Source organism: Eutrigla gurnardus (genome assembly GCF_963514095.1).
Source record: "Eutrigla gurnardus genome assembly, chromosome: 17".
In the NCBI taxonomy this organism is placed as follows: domain Eukaryota; kingdom Metazoa; phylum Chordata; class Actinopteri; order Perciformes; family Triglidae; genus Eutrigla; species Eutrigla gurnardus.
The window spans coordinates 4112395-4132763 of record NC_139928.1 but is presented as its reverse complement, the minus strand read 5'-3'; the positions used below and the strand labels follow the sequence as shown (position 1 = coordinate 4132763).

The 20369-nt window shown below is 44.3% G+C and overlaps 2 protein-coding genes across 5 annotated transcripts in view; one reads left to right on the top strand and one right to left on the bottom strand.

Annotated features, from left to right (window-relative positions):
- LOC311027357 (triple functional domain protein) overlaps positions 1-2752 on the top strand; it is a 76126-nt gene extending 73374 nt beyond the window's left edge. For both annotated transcript variants that reach the window (XM_084031347.1, XM_084031345.1), the window contains exon 63: positions 111-2752. In XM_084031347.1, the coding sequence (XP_083887473.1) occupies positions 111-668 (558 nt within the window). In that variant the 3' untranslated portion in view covers positions 669-2752. The remainder of the gene's footprint in view (positions 1-110) is intronic.
- Positions 2753-6165: 3413 nt separating this feature from the next.
- Positions 6166-20369, bottom strand: part of LOC311028210 (growth factor receptor-bound protein 10-like) — a 54766-nt gene continuing 40562 nt past the window's right edge. For 2 of the 3 annotated variants that reach the window (XM_084032584.1, XM_084032585.1), the window contains exons 9-17: positions 19710-19847; positions 19314-19424; positions 17742-17840; positions 15793-15873; positions 14919-15035; positions 14513-14579; positions 12085-12172; positions 11801-11894; positions 6166-11473 (exon numbers count right to left, since the gene is read on the bottom strand). In XM_084032584.1, coding sequence (XP_083888710.1) covers positions 11327-11473; positions 11801-11894; positions 12085-12172; positions 14513-14579; positions 14919-15035; positions 15793-15873; positions 17742-17840; positions 19314-19424; positions 19710-19847 — 942 coding nt within the window. In that variant the 3' untranslated portion in view covers positions 6166-11326. The remainder of the gene's footprint in view (positions 11474-11800; positions 11895-12084; positions 12173-14512; positions 14580-14918; positions 15036-15792; positions 15874-17741; positions 17841-19313; positions 19425-19709; positions 19848-20369) is intronic. The other variant, XR_014598701.1, reaches the window with a different exon arrangement.

The window sequence follows — 20369 nt, the reverse complement described above, 5'->3', positions numbered from 1 at the left end:
TGGTCCATATTCAATCAAAGTTACAGAATGTACCGTAAAATGTTTGTCAAGGTTGGTTAAAACTCCCCTCATGGTTAAAGACCCCCTTTGCCGCTGTGATCTCTTCCCAGCCTGAGAACCTGCTGGTGGCCCACAGCTCCAGTGGCCAGCCAACGGTCAAGCTCACAGACTTTGGTGACGCCGTCCAGCTCAATAGTGCCCACTACGTTCACCCCCTGCTGGGCAGCCCCGAGTTTGCCTCACCAGAGTTGGTCCTTGGAGAGCCGGTGTCGCTGACCTCCGACCTGTGGAGCCTGGGCGTGGTGACCTACGTGCTGCTGAGCGGCGCCTCGCCATTCCTGGATGAGAGCGCAGAGGAGACCTGCCTGAACATCTGCCGGCTAGACTTCAGCTTCCCCAGGGATTACTTCCAGGGCGTCGGCCAAGAGGCCCGGGATTTCATCTGCCTGCTCCTGAGGACCGACCAGGGCAGGAGGCCTCCAGCCGGGCTCTGCCTCCAGGAGCCGTGGCTGCAGGCCGGTCCGACCGACGACCGGGCCAAAGCCGAGGGCTGCCTGGACACCTCCCGCCTCATCTCCTTCATAGACCGGAGGAAACATCAGACTGACGCTCGTGCCATCGGAGGAGTCCGGAGCTTCATCCAAAGTCGCCTTCAGCCCAGAGTTTAAAGGAACGGATACACAAGTCCAAACCCACCCTCAGACCCTGCTGTACCGTCGGGGGTTGAGGGTCCTCTGGAATTGAGCATCTCGATGGTCTAGATGTAAAAGGAAGGAGAAATAACGAATGCTGATCTTATCCTCTTTCACAGAATGTCGATTTAATAAAGTCCTGTAGTCCTTCCACCAATTAAACTGAGACCCTGTTGAGGTCTTGAGCCAATCAGAACCCCTAGAGATGGTTCTCACCAATCACGTAAATTAACGGATGCCCTCGTCTACTGCTGCTTGCTGGTTTCAACTCAAAACAAATGTTGTAGTAGTTAAGTAAAAAAAAAAAATCTAAAAAGCACCCCAAAAACATTATGAAGTAATTTATTTGCAAGAGTTAAAGCTGATCAGAAGAGCCAAGTGATCGAGCCTTGACGCAGAGCTTTCAGGAGAAAGTGACCTAACGAAGCTAGTGATAGCGCCGAGAGCAAACTTCCCTCTTGTCGCTGGAGGGAAACAGACGTTGTGTGTTTTTGGTCTTTTACACTAAACCTGTCACTCAAAGCCTTTTGAGAAGCAGCCCTTTCTTATAGAAATAATGTATACACAGGAAAAGTACTGTCTCTACGTTTCCAAGAAAAAACCCTAAAAATAGTAGAAAATGCTCATCAGTTGAAAGTTGCTGTGCTACTTTTGGACTCTGTAGACACTCGGAGACAGTAACTGAGGTTCCTGACTTTATTGAGACATTTATACGTCCGATCAGAGCTTTTTGATGGCTGCGCTTATATAATGTACCTAATCTAAGATACCATGATGACCATGTCGCGAATAACAATGCTGCACTGTCCAATCTGAGAAGAAACAAGAGACATCCATCGTTTGCTTTTCCCTCAAACAAAACTTGTGTTGCGCAGATATGAGATGTTTAAGCCTTACCTTGTATATAGACCTCTGCCTGCTTCCCCCCCTTCACATTCACAGTGGACTCCTGCTTTTGGGTGGCAGGTCATGTGACTGTCGGAGCCTCAGTGGCAGCGGTGATTGCCAATCAGATGGGAGTGAATGTGGCGGCAGAGGAAGACAAATTACTGTAAATGCACTCATTGTATGTTATGTTTGATTATCATGTGCAATGTTGCGGCTTTAACATTTTATGCAACTATTTATGAAGACATCTGTTGTATCTGTAATAAATCTAGAGAAAAGCATGTACTTGGTACTGCAAGCACTGCTGGTAGTTTGTGTTTATTTGATCTCTTGAGTGTTACGACTTCCAGGCCAGGCCGCGTTCAAGGTCACAATCTACAATCACCACGGTTTGATCGGAAAATATTTAACACTTTTTGTACTGTATGCCTCTGTAGTATTGGTACACCAAAGTTGCTCTAGCTTTATAGTACTTAATAAAAAACTGTTTTATTGCTACTATGTTTGACTTGAGTTGGGTAATCTAATATGTGGAATGATTGTTTACACGAGTTCAACACCATAAGTTCATTTCGTCTCTCGTGTCCTTTCAAGAAAGAGATTGTACTCTTCACTGAGACTGGAGCGTCCGTTTCATGAGAGTTGAATGGGAGATTGTTTTTGTACATCATTTAGTAAATGGTGTCCTAACTTTATGTACTTGTTGCCAAAATGTTTCTTCCATAAATTCCCATTCCTTTATTAAAAAAACAAAACAAACAAATACTACCCATAAATCGGCGACTAAACAGTGTTTTTGATTTGTTTCCTGATAATTGGTACAACCACTTAGAGACGCATTGATCCAGTTTGGGGTTCGGCTGTTTTGCGTTTAAACGGAGCTCACAGTCCTCTCTTACCGTTTTAATTTATTCTAAAGGTGTGCACCGGCCATGAAACAAGGACACTTGGGCTGGATACCTCAGATTAGGGCTTTTTTATTTTATTGTTTGTCTTTTTTGTAATGTTTGTTTTCAGTTTCATTTGTCTCATAAAATACATGTTCGCTATTTGTTTTTATGATTTTTTTTATCTTTGCATGTATATTTCTTTGTACAGATCATACAAATGTTGTCTTGTAAATATTCGCATTTTGCCATCAGTTATTTGAAAATTAAAACATAATGAACACATGTACCCTGTTTGACATTTTGTTTATTATTTCATTTTTGTTTTATTATTTGAAGGACTATATTTTTTAGACGGATGTAATTAAAGTGATGGTTCGGAGTAAAATGCACCCTAGGTAATTTCCACCATGACATCCAGTCAAATACCAGAAGCATTTGTAGCGATGGTCAGCATTGGTCAAGATAAGGCGATCAGCCGACTGGCTTAGTAATAGCGCGATGGTACATCTTGTATATCTGGTAAATTTCCCCACTAATAATGCATGGAATGTTACCAAACTTCTGCAGTAGTACACATAGGGTCTGTACTCACAAAACCAGGCATTTGAAAGTTTGTAATACGGTAATTTCAGGTGTGATGAGAAAAGATGAAAGCTGTTTCCACCAGCCGTAAAAATCTGCCCATTTTTCTGGTAAGTGTTCTGTCTTCCTTTTCACTGCATACATACTGTATATACACTATGTATGTGTTTAGTAGAGTCTTTACACTTCGGTCTATGAAGTAAAGTTATACTGAAGGATGTGAGTTTTGAAAAGGCAGATCAGCTGATCCGAGTCAGCACTGGATTACACATCCTCACAATGCTGGAGTTTTGGGGCTGATGTATATCAAATTTGGGAGTAAAAAAAATATTAAGTCTGCGTATATTTTGACAAAACCACAAACATGTTTGATACAATGCAAAAAATAAAAATAAATAAACCTCAGTATAGTAAAGTCATAGTATTCCATAAAAAATAATTAAAAAGTCAGTGTAGTATACAATAGAAGTGTCATTACAAAATCATAGTTTGATATGAAAGTTACAGTATGTAAGTATGCAGGCGATAGTATAGTGTGTTGAAAGAAGGCATATATAATATATCATGAGAAAGTGGTGGTTACTATAAGCGGTTTATAATGGATTGATGGGTTAAAAAGTTATAAAAAGCCATAGTATAGCTTATGAAAAGGGCATTATGTAGTATTTTTCCTAAAAATAATGATATAGTATGTGAAAAAAGTCATAACAATGTCATTGTATAGTACTTAAGTATTATAAGTCATAATATAGCATGAAAAACGATTAACATAGTTAAATGTTGAGTAGGTGATTCTATTCAGATACACTTTCTGTTTTATTACTTGAAATCCTCGTAAACATACTGATAGCAATGAATACATGAAATGCTTTGACATAAAGAAAATGAAAAGATGTCATCTGTGGCCGAGGCAGGACAGTAAAAACCCCGTCCAGTCAAAAAAGTCGGGCCGGAGAAAAGAATTGGCCGGCCTGCCTGTCTGTCAATGCAAACTTCCTGTGATCGTGCACTCTGCTGATCTGAGCACTCCTTGGCGTTCTGGGGGCGGGGCTTTGCACAGCTCTGTTTGCTCTGCGATGCATTCAAAGTCAAAGTCTCTGGTTTTTCTAAATGACCTCCTCAAACTTTAAGTATGTCATGTAAAATGTTATAAGATATGATCCCCTTGGTAAGTGTGTGTGTGTGTGTGTGTGAGCGATCATCCCCTGCTCTCCCTCCCCGTGTTGTGCAGCCCAGCTGGGGCCGGTGATTGGTTCACTCGGCGTGATGGCTGCAGCAGGATTGGGTGGAGGGCGGACGCGGTGTGTTTAAACCTGCAGGAGACGCCACGTCTCTCTGCTCGTACGATGAGCTGTGTTTGTTGGTAAAACCATTGTTTGTCACTTATATCGTGATCCTACGATCTGGATCGGTGACTGGTTTTGGATCTTCTGGTGTGTAAATGATCTAAAGGTTGAGTTTACTGGGTACTTAGACCCCTATAGGTCTTTGTTGTTATTAGACTTGTTTCTTTGTCCCAAGTAACAAGACTTAGGAGGGACAAGCCCTTTATTGTCTCACCCTTTTCTCCTGCTTGATTAGGAGTTTATTGTTTGATTGTCAGGTAAGTGCAGGGTGTGAACTTGTTTGTTGTTTCAGGCCTCACTTCCTCTGACGTTCAAAATGAAGCTTAAGACCAGGGGTCTCATAGACCAGGGGCATAAGGGTCTCATAGACCAGGGGCATAAGGGTCTCATAGACCAGGGGCATAAGGGTCTCATAGACCAGGGGCATAAGGGTCTCATAGACCAGGGGCATAAGGGTCCCATAGACCAGGGGCATAAGGGTCACATAGACCAGGGGCATAAGGGTCCCATAGACCAGGGGCATAAGGGTCTCATAGACCAGGGGCATAAGGGTCACATAGACCAGGGGCATAAGGGTCCCATAGACCAGGGGCATAAGGGTCACATAGACCAGGGGCATAAGGGTCTCATAGACCAGGGGCATAAGGGTCCCATAGACCAGGGGCATAAGGGTCCCATAGACCAGGGGCATAAGGGTCTCATAGACCAGGGGCATAAGGGTCCCATAGACCAGGGGCATAAGGGTCTCATAGACCAGGGGCATAAGGGTCTCATAGACCAGGGGCATAAGGGTCCCATAGACCAGGGGCATAAGGGTCTCATAGACCAGGGGCATAAGGGTCTCATAGACCAGGGGCATAAGGGTCCCATAGACCAGGGGCATAAGGGTCTCATAGACCAGGGGCATAAGGGTCTCATAGACCAGGGGCATAAGGGTCCCATAGACCAGGGGCATAAGGGTCACATAGACCAGGGGCATAAGGGTCCCATAGACCAGGGGCATAAGGGTCCCATAGACCAGGGGCATAAGGGTCCCATAGACCAGGGGCATAAGGGTCTCATAGACCAGGGGCATAAGGGTCACATAGACCAGGGGCATAAGGGTCTCATAGACCAGGGGCATAAGGGTCCCATAGACCAGGGGCATAAGGGTCTCATAGACCAGGGGCATAAGGGTCCCATAGACCAGGGGCATAAGGGTCTCATAGACCAGGGGCATAAGGGTCTCATAGACCAGGGGCATAAGGGTCCCATAGACCAGGGGCATAAGGGTCTCATAGACCAGGGGCATAAGGGTCCCATAGACCAGGGGCATAAGGGTCTCATAGACCAGGGGCATAAGGGTCCCATAGACCAGGGGCATAAGGGTCCCATAGACCAGGGGCATAAGTGTCTCATAGACCAGGGGCATAACAAATATGTTACTATATGTATGTATACTGTATGTTTCTATAAATAAATGTCTACTAACTTTTTGATGAAAAACTGTCGGCATACTATGATGATTTTCCTAAAAGATGTCTGGGTGTGCTGATAGTTCAGGTAGAGTTGGGGCCCCATGTGCCGAGGCTGGGGTCCTCACTGCAGTGTCCTCTCTCAATGACAGGCAAGAAGGCCAAAATAAAACTTTAAAAGAATGTTGACATGCTATTATGTCATGTAAGATATCATAAAATGTCAATGAGTGCACCGGCCTCACTCATTAATGGCCAGTCAAACATGGAGTCGTATAACACCAGAGACGAACACAGACCGAGGCCAGCCATCTTTGGTTTGTAGCAATGTTGTCTTTTATTCTAATTTCCAATAAACAGAGAATATATCAGTCCCTTATTTGTACAAAAATACCTGAACAGGATACAATGTGGATCCAGGAGCCGTACAGACAGAATGAAGCAAAGCACAGTGGGGTTATCTGAAAAAGTGATTATGGTTTATTTGCTCTTTTTTTTTTCCTTCCCTGATACGTCTATTTGACTACAGCTTATGATGACTTCAACCCAAGAATAAAACACAACCAGCACACAGTCGGTTTTAACTCGCACCTGCAGCTGAGTCGCCAATGTGGATGGGACTCGGATGTGATGTCGACCTGATATTAGGAGTAAGTTCCAGTAGGTTCCACAGTTACAGCTGACTGTGGATGAACGCCGCAAGGGGACGGATGGCAACCTTGGACTTGATACTTTTTAACAAGAGGCACCTGCTGCAAGAATAGGCTTAGTTAGGAAAAAGATGCACAATCCTTTTGAGCTACGGCATATAATTGCACTACTTGTGATGAAAGGTGTACAAAAGCTGCTTAGAATATCCCCAAAGGTTAAGTGCTGTTTGTGTGTGTGTGTGTGTGTGTGTGTGTGTGTGTGTGTGTGTGTGTGTGTGTGTGTGTGTAAGGTTAATATCGTCATCATGATCAATATCATTTACTTGGAAAGTGAAAGTAAGTGACTGCGATAGAGAGGGGACATTCCAACGGTGTGGATTGAAAACAAAAGGGCATCAGAACAGCCTGTCAGCTTATACACACAACTGATGTTCAGAAATTTGACATGAGCCAAAAATCCAGTTTGATCTCTAAAAATAAAAACAGCTTAATTTAATACTGTATATACTGTGGTATATTCTTTATATCTATATAGAGATATATAGACATATAAACCAAAGAAAATACACAATAATGTCAATTATACACACAATCAAATAATGGAAAAACGACTAAATAAATCATTCTTCATTTTACACAGTTATGAGCAAAAACATAACGCCCCATACGTAGTGATCTGTGACCTAGGTACAGTGTTAGATCTACTTCTTCCATAGCTTCACATACTTAAGAACACAAATGATACTGTATACTGGTATATTCATATACTTGGGCTTGTGTATAGGATTGCATTGTAGCACAGTGATTAAAAAATGGAGGGAGGAGGGAGAGGATGGCGGTTTCATCCCCCCCGCCGACCCATAGCGATGTGGCTTTGCGTCCCTCTCTGACAGACAGGAAAGAACCTCAACTGAGGACTGGGCATGCTGGGAGACCGCCCCAGCTCAGACCCCTGTCTCCTCTCAACCCACGGCTTAGCTCGACAAGAAACCTTCCTCTTTACCGTCTCTAAAAAGGCAAGTTATGATATCCAGCAGACTGAGCAATCCTGAATAGTGAATATAAGTCTGGCCATTCACACACACACACACACACACACACACACACACACACATTCACCACAGGGCCATAGCTTACAGGCTGGACACAGGTGGGATAGGGGGCTGGGGATTCAAGCATTATCCGATCCCTGGAGAGAGTCTGCCCTGGCTGACTAGAAAAGGCCTGATTGGTGGAGCTGGTGAGTCATGCAAGTCACGTGATTGGTCAACTGGTTGACAGTATTTGGAGAGAGTTCAATCCACCGGGCAGGGAGTCCGATGGCCTCCTGCTGACCCTGTTCACTGGCACGGGACGGAGAGGAGGTGCAGGTGAGGCTAAGCAGGTGTTGCGTCACATGCCTTCTCATCCTCTGGTGACACGACAGCAGAAGAGGGGCACGAAGAGACAGAAGGACATAAAAAATGTCTTCTCCAGCCCCCCTCCGGTTCTTTTATTCCTATAAAATTGGTCCTCTCTCGTCTGCTGGAGTACCGCAGGGCAGTCTAGGGCTGGTATCGGCACTCTCGGCCCAAATAACCAAGAACCAAGTATGGAAACTCCTCCAGTCAAACATTACCTGCAGTCTAGTCTTTTTGTGCCAAGGTCATGAGCGGCCTTTCATTCAATGCAACATCCGATTGGCCCGCTGCCGCTACAACCCATACAGCCGGGATGTCTGACACGCCCACTTGGTGCTAAGCAACAGCAGCAGTGCTGACAGCGCTAACAGTGGGCATTACGCTTCCGCAACAACGCAGTACCTCCTCCGTGGGTCGGGGCCGGTAAACCACCGTATGAGTGATATGTGGTGCAGTGCCCATTAGCTAGCCGATGGTACACACACACACAGCTTCCATTCACATGATGGGTGTTGATTGAAGTACTCTACAGGTGTTGGTATCACTTTAAAGGTACTGGTATTAGTGCTGACGTTGTCATTTCTCAACCATAGCCAGGCCCAGGGCAGTCAGGTGACACGTTAAAGCCACCATGTGTGGCATTTTTATGTCAAGACAGCACGTGGATGTTTTTTTTTTTTTTAAATGTTACCACTGGGGGCAGTAATGTTTAATCATTTCAAATCCTACACATAATGGCTTTAAATTACATTTGTTGAGTTTCACATTGTAGTTTTTTTTTTTTTTTTTTGATGAACCAGCATTTCCTAGTATTCCTGCCTATCTTTTTTTACTCTCCCAAAATGTTTTCCTACAACCACGAGAAATTTGGCATTTTTGCTTAAAAGAAAAGATGATTGATTATTGAAACAGATGCCAATACATTTTCTGTTGACAATAAATCATTTCATCTCTAAAACAATGGATAAACACGTGTAAAGCCTCCTACCGACAGCAGGCCTGATGGCTACAAGGCGTATCATGGATTTCTCCTTGTATGATCGTTGCAAAAGGGCTGTTCAAGAAAGACGTCCTTTAACTGTTTGATTGTGACTGACGACGCAACCTGATGCACGACCCGACGACGACACAACCCCTAGCTAGCTCCAATGCAGATGTTGGAGTTATCTGGAGGTGATGTCATATTTCAGCCAGTTATTGGCAGAAATCAGATAAACACAGCACCCAACGATGATAGGCTCAGAAATGTGAGGTCCCATTACCACTTCCTGTTTGGTGAAACGTGTTTGTGTTTTTATTTTTCTGAAATAGTTTAACATGTTGGGAAATATAGTTATTTGCTTTCTTGCAAAGGTTTCCGATAGTGTTTGATAGTTCATTCAGACCCCCTAGCTAAAAACAGTAGGCTACTACCAGCAGCTAGTTAGCTTAGCTTTGGAAGTCACTGTGCCCAGTCGAGAAATAATCCAGCACCTAACCTGGTGAAACCAATTACAATGTGTTAATTAGTGAGCTTTAGATTTTGATACATTTGAAAAGCCGTTTCCCCTTGTTTCCAGACTTCATGTTAAGCTAAGCTAACTAGCTGCTGGCTGTAGCTCCACATTCAGCGTGCAGAGAACGAGAGTCGCGTTGACCGTTGGACTCTCCGCAAGAAAGTGAAAAAGAGTATTTCCAAAAATGTTAACCCATTTTAACAAATCTTTAACGCTCTCGATGTTACTCCGTCCTCTTGAAATCTGAAACATGTCACTGTACGTGCATTAAAATCAAAACTTTGATTTTCATACACAAGGCTCACATTTTTCACTTAAGGCGAGTGAATCTCATTCCACTGTGTGAGTTCACATTTCAAGTCATTTGATCAATTCCATATTACAAAACCAAACAAAAACAAAAGAAAAAAAGAAACATGATGGGAGTGCTTTTGTTGATTTGTCTTCTCTGGAGTGAGGGAACAGTGGTCAGAATCCGGACGCGTCAGCTCCAACCCGTCAATATCAAATCAATAATTAAAATGTGCAAGCGGTGAGCTCAGAACAGACTAAGGAAAAAGAAAAATGACATTCAAAGACAAATTCACCAACAGATTTAACCCTTTTCATTTTAAAAAAATTGGTAGAAGCTTGGGAGTGGACACACTTTTCAGGAGTCTATTTAAGTCTTCCTCTTCTTCCTCGTGGCCTTGAGATGCACATTCATTTTTATTTATTTTTTTACCAAAAGCATGGTCACGTTGGTTCAAGCCGCACAGAGGTTAAAGATGTCCCCAAACCTTCCTGAAAGGCACAGCATAATCAGCCCTTACTCTTTCTGCTCCCACGCCACCGTAATCCAATCAGGACTGGTGGAAACTCACATGCAGGCTTTTAGGAAGGGAGGAGGAGGACGGACAGAGAGCAGGCAGCTTCATTTAGCTAGAGAGAACAGCTGTCATCTGTCCGCCCGGGAGTGCAAAACTAGTTCTGCATTGAATCAACAGTAATAAAACAGCATTAAAATGACATCAAGTAATCAACTCTACAAGAGAGGCTTGTTGCAGCCTTCCTGATTAACATTCCTCTTGTCCTCTCAGCAAACCCTCGCCACGGCTCTGCTGCTCTTGCCTTTAGCTACTTCTCCAGACGTTTCTCTGAGCTTCTGTGGAGGAGGAGAGGGGGAGGGGGTGGGGGGTGAGACAGGACGCATTGTGAGACAGGACGCAGCCGAGAGACCACATCAAAGTCCTGCTCGGGTGTCGGGGTGTGGGAGGGGCAGGGTGTCAGCTTATCCAGACTGGACTGCACAGGTTTGAGAAAAAACTCCTGGATCGAGTTTGATAAGACCCAGAGAGGTTCCCGTCCATCCCTGATGATCGATGAGGAAGTCAGAGGGTGGCGCTCCCCGCCCACCTCGGTAGCAGTAGGGGGCGAGGGTGGGGCGGGCGCCACAGCTTATCAGGCCTGGAGGGTGAAGGGGAGGAGGTTGGGGGGGGTGAAGGTTGAGGCTCTGAGGGAGGGATCCATCCAGGAGACCCTCAGACCTCCTGCTCTACAGACCTTAGCTGTCTTGTGTCTTCACAACACATGGTCTCTCTCCGAGGTCCAAAACGGGAATGACAAAAACAATCAAGTCTCCATGACAACATGGCAGAAGCTGGGACGACTGCTGGGTGTACAATGTGCAACGCTTGTGCTGTCCAAACGGTTCCCATGCCGACATCCAAACAGCGGTAAGGCAGAAAAAGGACTCTGCGTCGGGGACGTTAAAAACCTCCAGCGCTGGCTCCTGCCGAGTCCCCAAAACTCCACTTTTCTCTTATCTCCTCCACCTCATTGCATTGGTGAGGGGGGGCAGATGGTGTGTGTGTGTGTGTGTGGGGGGGGGGGGGCTCAGAGTGAGAGGTGTGCAAAAAAAAGGGGGTGGAGGTTGGGGTTGTGGAGTGTCACAAGGCCACGGCGGTGCATGGGTGTTTGAGCTTGCAGGGCAGCACTCCTCTGTTGAGCTGGTAAAACTCCACCAGGTGGATCAAATCGGTGAACTTGGTGGCGCCGTCGTCGAGGCTGAAGAACACCTGACCGTCCTCCTCACACTTCAGACGAGAGCCGGGGGAAGGAAAGAGGACCGTTAACCCTCATGGGACAAGAAGACATGTGTGCTTGTATTACTAGGATCCACACGGAGCAGATGTATGGGAGCAGTTCACGTAATGTTCTGCACGGCAAGGTAACAGTAAAGATGTCTCCACTGTAATTTGGGTGAACAGGCCCTTTAAATCATTTCACCTGGGCGAAAGGAATCATTCCATTTCAAATCTAACGATTTGAGCGTAATAGATGGTCATTTTACCGTCCTGACACAAATCTCTGTACAATTTAAATATCTCTAATATAGAATCTATACGTGTGATGCGACTGACCGGTAGGATCTGGAAGTGCTTGATCTTCTGGTGGTGGCACAAGGTGAGCACGAATGCCTTGGGATTACTCTGACTGTCCCGCAACAGGAACAACCTGACAAACAGTAGACAGAGATGATCAGCCTGCCGCTATACGTAGAGGGAGATGCACTGTTTTTAGAGATCCAAGCAGTGATGTCTTCTTTTTTTTTTACTTTTTTAAATTGATTTTTCCTGAAGCTTTCTGCTGCATTTTACCCGAGCAACATTGACCATGAGATAACATCACATCCAGCTGTTCTTACCCGTCTACTTGGCCTTGCTGAATGATCATTTTGTGGGCGTCCTCTCTCATGATGCGACCATGAAACCATATCTGTGTCCTGTGGATCACTGAAACAGAGACAGCTTTCACTCAGGGTTTCAGTATGTTATTATATTCAGAACCGCTGTACATCAGTGTAGCTTCCAGCCTCCAGCCTCCGGCAAGGATAACTAAATAAACACACTCTAAATAAACATACTCTCCCACCACACAAAAACCCACTAACATCCACCAACACTGGTAATGCCTTCAGTGGGAAAGATGACTACTGGCACTCATTCCAGGGACAAATAACTCTGCAATAGTCAACAGGTATTTATCAGCTCCACATGTGGACACGCTAAGGTTCATGTGTGATGCTATGTGAAATGTGTTGAAGTGAAATAAATAAAATGAACAGGGATGTGCCCAATTATTAGAATGGATTCATGAACAAACATCTCATCAGCCAGCATCTAATTTGACCTTATTAGTCATCGAAACGCAATAAAACTCTTTCCACTGTTCAACAATCACATCTGGTTTGAGAGTTTGAAAGAAAACACAGATATAAAATTAACAGATATAAAAATAAGTAACCACTGTAACATTTTCAGTGTTTAATAACCCGTTTGTGACGCACCAGGAAAAAAATAAAGGAATCACGGCCCCGCAGCCGTACGCCTCCACCAATCATGTTGCACGTAACATCCACATCTGTCCAAAATGTCATCAATTCATCATTTCATCCGATTAGACATTTGTGTCAGATTGTCATGATTAGTATACTATGAGGTCAGTTCAGTCTCATTAATAATAAAGCCACAGAGAAGGATTCACACATGTATTTTGTGATTTATATATAAATGACTCTCTGCTCACAAATACATTTCGTTTTAAATAAATGTCATATAAATCCATAAATATGAATTAAAAAAATATTTGTAATTTTCATCAAAAATGTATTTGTATGTTGTTACATTTATATACAAACTGTTAAACTTGAATTTACAAGACGCTTTTCATTTGTGAACTTGTTTGCGTTTGTTCGTGAACTGGTCTGTATTTATTTGTGGATTATTGAGACTCTCCTGACGTGGCTGGATTCACAAATGCATTTTTTTCAACAAGGAACTCTCGCCAATCAGATGCCTCCCTCGTTTTCAGCCAATCACATGACTGCATTCCCACGAGGGGTACCTCACCATGGCCAGAGCACAGCTTTTTCTCTGCGCATTTTGCGTTGCTTTTCGGTAAAAGAAAGAACAAAAACTATTTAAAAAAGTGATTTTATTCTCTCTCTAACCAACGTTAGCTTGTTTGTAGCTAGCTAAATCCATTAGCTAGCTAACGTTATAGTCAGCTAGCTGTTATAGTCAGTACTTTGAAACCAATGTAGTAAGCAATTTACCTATTAGTTACTATGGTTTGCTTGTAACTTATTTTTGCATGCATTAACAACAGGTAAGCTTTAGCAAGCAAACGACCGATACGGTTATGTTTTCTGATGTTAGTAGGATCATATTATGCTAGCTAAGTTATCTTATGATCCGTTGTCTAAAAGCATTATGACTAACTAGTTAGCTAACGCAAATGCGCAAAATGCGCAGAGAAAAAGCTGCGCTCTGGCCATGGTGAGGTACCCCTCGTGGGAATTCAGTCATGTGATTGGCTGAAAACGAGGGAGGCATCTGATTGGCTACAGAGAGTTCCTTTTTGAAAAAAATGCATTTGTGAATCCAGCCACATCAGAAGAGTCTCAAAAATCCACAAATAAATACAGACCAGTTCACGAACAAATGCAAACAAGTTCACAAATGAAAAATCGTCTTTTAAATTCAAGTTTAACAGTTTGTATATAAATGTAACAACATACAAATACATTTTTGATGAAAATTGCAAATATTTTTTTAATTCATATATTTATGGATTTATATGACATTTATTTATAACGAAATGTATTTGTGAGAAGAGAGTCATTTATATATAAATCACAAAATACATTTGTGAATCCTTCTCTGTGGCTTTATTATTAATGAGACTGAACTGACCCCATAGTATATGAACTCCCGAGTTACGGGCAAAAAACATGTTTTGTGAGGACACAGTGACATTTTGACCACAAAATTCTACTCAGTTCAACCTCCAGTCAAGTTGTGACGATTGTGCCAAATTTGAAAGAATTCCCTCCGGGCGACTCTGAGAGACGAAGTCACGAGAATGTACAGACGTGGGCACACACGTCCCCCAAAAAACAGAAAGCCTCGGACCACAGCTGTCCCGACATTAAAATGGAAAGGCGTACTTGGAAACTGCAATGGGAAAGAAGTCTATCACCTATTTTTAACTGCATTCATGCGCTAATGGTGGGAACATGGTCTGAGCCTGCAGGCGGAGGTTGTGAGTGTCAGGGTCTGAAGTGGAAGTACCTGTGCTCAGAGAGGACGGGTGCAGGGGGCTGGGACTGCCGAGGACATTCATACGCTGGCTCCGCTTCTATGGAAGGAAGGAACATTTACCAGCACACGTTACACACAACACAATCCTTCAAATCAGCCTCCAACTTCCTTTATGGCAAAGATGCTGAAACAACCGTTTGAAATTTGCAGACGGAAGATAAATGAATTAAAATGGAATGTTTGTGAGGGAAAAGGCCGTGCTCTTCAATGATGAAACATGCAGCGTTATAGGGGAGATAATGCAAACTAAACCAAGGGAAAAGTTTCAAAAGGCCTTTATCATCGCCGTAAGAAACCGGCCTTTGTATTCATCACATCAAACAACTGGAGCTTCAATCTCTTCGTTTCACTTCCCAAGCTTCTTCCCGTTCCTTACCCTCCAGGTCTGGCCCTCCTCCAGGGCGGCGCTCTGCGCCTCCACGGGGTTGTCGATGACGCGGCCAGTCCGCCCGGAGAAGTCCATGGCAACCAGAGAATTCTCCGATACACTCCGCTGTGAGGAGACGTGGAAGGAGCACACGAGGGACAGGGTGGAGGGGTGACGATGGAGGGGGGGGGGACAAGGGTCAGAGGTCAAACAAGCCAGACACACTCACTGGGGCATGACAAATCCTGTCTGCACACAGACCCACGTCAGTCCCTCCACGAATGCCCCTCTGAGATGAAGCAAACGCCCCTTCCTGCTCAAAGCATTCACATTTTCTTTTAATTAATGACTTTCCCTGAAAACAAAGTCAATGACTGTGCTTCCTTCTGATCAATTATTCTCATAATCAGCATGGTATATAAACATAATGTTGAAAAACGTATTCTTACTTCACACCTTATTGATATGAATGAATTATATATTGTTTCCAACGAGATGTTCAAAGAAACAATGTGACACCCCCTGCTGTGGGGCGATTAGTCTCGGTGTAGCGCACAAACAAGTGTGTTTGTGCGTGTAAAAACACTGTATGTGTGTTACGTAAACATTCACTCTGTTAAATAACGACCGGGATAAGATGCTATTTGTCGGATGTACTCTAGTTATAGGCCGGCGTTTGTTTGAATGAGCAGTCTGACCTGAATCTGGACCATAATCCTTTCAGTAAGGAGCATTGTCACCTGACTAACAAAAGGTCAGCAGCAGCAGCCGCCGTTGTTTGGATGGAAATCCGCCCACTTTCCTCTTAAAGAGCAGGCACAAGCTTAACCAATCAGGGTGAGTCTTGACTGAGTGTGGGGGGGGGCAGACAGCAGTTACTCACCACAGGTGCTGAGATGGGCATGAGGCTGCTGGACTTCCTCTGTTGGGGGACGTTGTAGCTCTGATACAGAAGGATGCCGTACTGTGAGGACGAGAGAGGAGAGACGCCATCAAGTCATGTTTCCAAGAGGAACGATCAGTTCATGTTCACACTTTGCAGAAAAGGGGACGCATCAAAGTCACTGTGAGGAACTTAACACTGAAGCTACACCACCTACATGAAGACCATCAGCGACAATATCGGCCATTTCTCTATGGCTATTGTTCATGCGTGTCATCGGTGCCGCCGGCTCAGATTCTGCACAAAATCAGATGCAAAACATCACAAACTCCATCAGCGACCAGCGCGCCTTCAGTCTACGCTCCTCTGGGGGGCTGGAGGGCTTCAATGCTAGGCAGCAGCGAGCGGCTCCTTCTCCAGCCAGGAGAGCTTCGCCTCATTGCCCCCACTGGGAGCCAACACTGGGTCCCCTAGCCGTATCACTGGGTCCCCTTGCTGTATCACTGGGTCCCCTAGCCGTATCACTGGGTCCCCTAGCCGTATCACTGGGTCCCCTAGCCGTATCAGTGGGTCCCCTTGCCGTATCACTGGGTCCCCTAGCCGTATCAGTGGGTCCCCTTGCAGTATAACTGGGTCCCCTAGCCGTGTCGCTGGCCCCCAGGCCGTATCGCTGGCCCCCAGGCCGTATCGCTGGCCCCGCTGGAGGGAAGGGACACACGCAAGAAACAGAACCAGGACTGTGTGATGTGGACTCTCAGAACTCTGCCACAGTAAAATGTGAGGTTTTCCAAAAAGGGACTCTGGTGCTTGGATAAACACTACCGCATTTTGTCCACAGGGGCCGCCACAATCATCACAGAATGCAAGTTCCTCATAGCAACTTTATGTATATCGTTAGCCTAATAGCATAATTGCCTAAGTCATTTTTTGGCCAAATTGAGATATCTGCCTAACCTTCCTCTCCTACCACTGCTGCATCACCTTGCCTTATTGGCTATGTCCTCAACCTATCAGAACACTTTTTAGAGTCCAAAATCACTATCTGCCCAAGTCATCTTTTTGACTTAGGCATGTTTGCCGGTATAAACAAACATGGCTGATCGCATAAGAAAGTTTAACAGAAGTGAAGCATTAGATCTTCTCTTCAATTCATTTGGTAAGCTGGTTTATTCCTTCAACTTTCTAGACAGTAAAAGCCTCCAGCGACTCAGCCTCCCCGATGAATCATTCCAGTGGGTCCCACTCTTTCCTGCCCAACTGCCAATTACTCTCAGGAAATTCAATGACTTGCAGGCAATGAAACCAGTACTACCAAGAGTGGCCCACCAGTACTATGATGACCTCCCTCATCATTAGACAGCTGAAAAGGAGTTCAAGGCAAGGTTAAAACAACTTAGGTGAGTGTAAAAAAAACCTAGTTGAGGTTAAAACAACTTAGTTAAGGTTAAAAGAACTTAGTTAAGGTTAAAAGAACTGAGGTAAGGTTAAAACAACTTAGTTAAGGTTAAAAGAACTTAGTTAAGGTGAAAACAACTTAGTTAAGGTGAAAACAACTTAGTTAAGGTGAAAACAACTTAGGTAAGGTTAAAACAACTTAGGCAAGGTTAAACTTTAAAACAACTTTGTTAAGATTATACTTTAAAACACCTTAGATAAGGTTAGACTTGGTTATGTTATCATTATATACATATACTGTAAGAGAAAAAAATGCCTAAGTCATGACATATTCTGCCTAAGTCACTTTTATTTGTTATGGAGTTGATGTTGTGTCTTTTTTTTTTTTTCAAACTTGTTCACAGGTCTGGTTGAACTTGCTGTTACATTATCAATAAAAAATACCAATCTGCTTGCTAGAAATTGTGTTTTTTCTCTTTTTCCGAAAACGTTCAAATATGACTTAGGCAATTATGCTATTAGGCTAACGATATGTGTAATACTCAACTACGTACTTTGAGCAGTCTGAAGGCAGTCATCCAGCAGGTCCGGCTCTGTTCGTCCTCGGCACACAGCATCTTTAGCTCCTTACAGTCACTCCTCACTTTGCTGGCCTGCAAACCAAACAGTGGACATCAGAGGAAGGAGACACAGACCCGGACCTTGACACGGCAGACTGGCAAAGTAACTTCATCAGTGGCACATCATGTGCAAGCAAACGCATCACATCACAGCTGTTGACAAAAAGAACAGTTTCGCCTTTATTCGATCACTATCAAGGCGAGGCATGTGATGTTGTCCAACAACAGACGCCGTCGCCTCCAGAAGCAGCTGTGGGATCGTGGTGGAAGATAAATGAGCAGCTGTAGTAAAGTATAACAGCGGCAAAAAAATGTGCAAAACCACGTGATGTCAAGCTTTACCATTTAAAAACTGTTTTTGTAATCAAGGGTCAGTGAAGATTCTACTAGTCCTACTAGCGGGGAGCCTCCGAGCACAGAGCCTCTCCCCTCCATCAGTAACAACCACGTAAGACACACCACTCCTTAGATGCAACCCCTACCTATACATTCATTCATGTCACCATAGCAACAATCCAGCCACCCCCACCTGCCAAGTAAAATCCCTTACCCAATCCTGCACTGTCACCCCGCTGACAGCATCTGACTCGCCCATCGTCTGCGTGTGTGTGTGTGTGTGTGTGTGTGTGTGAGAGAGAGAGAGAGAGAGAGAGAGAGGTGAGGGGTTAGATTCCCTGTACCATCCTGGCTTATCCCAGTGGGCTTATCCCAGATCAGCTGGTGACCCACCACAGATTACTCCTGGAGTGGGACACACAGTGCCGAGTGTGTGTTTGAACCCCCGCTGGGTGGTGTTAACCCTGGTGTCCACTAACACACACACACACACACACACACACAGAATACAAAAGCATGTAGAGAGGAAGCAGGTGCGTCTCCATAAGAAACAATTACATGAAAGATCCTGTAACAGCCAGTATCCACCTCTGATAGAACAACTATGCGGGGGGACGGCTGAGGCTCAGTGGTAGAGCGGGTCGTCCTCTGGTCAGAAGTTTGATGCTCCTCTAGTCCGCATGGCGGAGTGTCCTTGGGTAACATACTGAGCCCCTGCTTTGAAATACTTTTTCAGCCAAATACCCCCTCACCCCCCAAACATCATCGTGAACGTGGTTGTGTGTGTGTGTGTGTGTGTGTGTGTGTGTGTCATTGCGACCGCATATTACAGTCATGAACAACGGCATATTTATTACATTTACATTTAACTTATTATAGTGTAATTATTTTAGCAATGATGGTAAATGGAGCTGCAATTATAAAGAGCTTTACACCACATCTTACGATTGGAGGACGACTCACTCACCTCTGAGCCACTGACGCACAACCAATATTTTTTCATTAAATATTAAATATTAAAAGTTTTAACATTTTTCATACCCCTTGCAGTACTCCAAAGTACCTCTAGGAGAACTAGTACCCCTATTGTAGAAACACACTGCAGGGTACTGTTTCTCCACTTGTGGGAATGGTGACACACTTAAATAAGGACTCCAACCTGGCGTTTACCTTGATGCAGAACTGGAAATCTGTGGGAACGTTGTGGAGTTTTCTGCCCGTGATGATGGTGAAGATGTTGCTGTCCTCCAGATCTGACAACAGCTGCAGGTGTCGGGGCTCCTGTTTAGTTGTGAGGAGGCAGACGGAAAGGGGTGTCAACAACAACAACACGAAGACAAGAAGTACAGGCTGCTTTAACCCGGCAATTATTTGGTTGATTTTGCTGTTTTCCTTGAAGAGACATAAAAGCTGTCACGTTACAACCACAGATATGAATAAGATGAATTAGACAATTAACAACTCGACTTGCTGACTCAAGAAGTAAATGATGAAATGCCATCATAAGGAATCATCACCGATTCCTCTAGGGTTACAGCAGCTTCAGAGTCAGCAGTGATTGATCACCTTGGATGTTCCTTTAGTAGAGTAGTAGAGCCCGGAGCGTCGCAGGAACATGTAGAGTTTCTTCCAGGACCTGCGTCCGGGCTCCTTCACGTAGAGATAGCCCTGGATCTCTGGACAGCTGCTGGAGTTGAGAAAGTTCTGCAAAAACACACAAACACCATTTATTGGGAACAGTGCTGCAGGGGAACTGGATGTACAGAACACAGTGTTTGTGTTTCCTCCTGGACAACCACATGTCCTGAGATGGCGCTGGAGTAATAAGCCAGCTTTTTTTTGGTCTATATTCCTAAAAATCTGGTGAATCAAGTGATGGGACAATATGGGATTTTAGTGCAGATCACGATAAATTGCTATTATCGGGATAATCGAAAATATGTATATATTGTCTAGCTCCCTTTCATTGTGTCTTATCACAATAAATGTCAAAATGTTAAGGGGGATACCGCTGTGTTTTAGTGCCATATCAAGAGTTATGATTATCATGATGATGGAATCTGTAATTAGCAAATTTCAGGAACTGCGTGTGTGTGTGTGTGTGTGTGTATTGTTATGGATGAGGATATTTGTTAGTCCATACAAATTCATGATTCTAAATAGATTAAAGATGAATTTAGAGTTTAAGTTAAGGGCGAGGTTGTGAATCAGGTGAATATGCTAAAC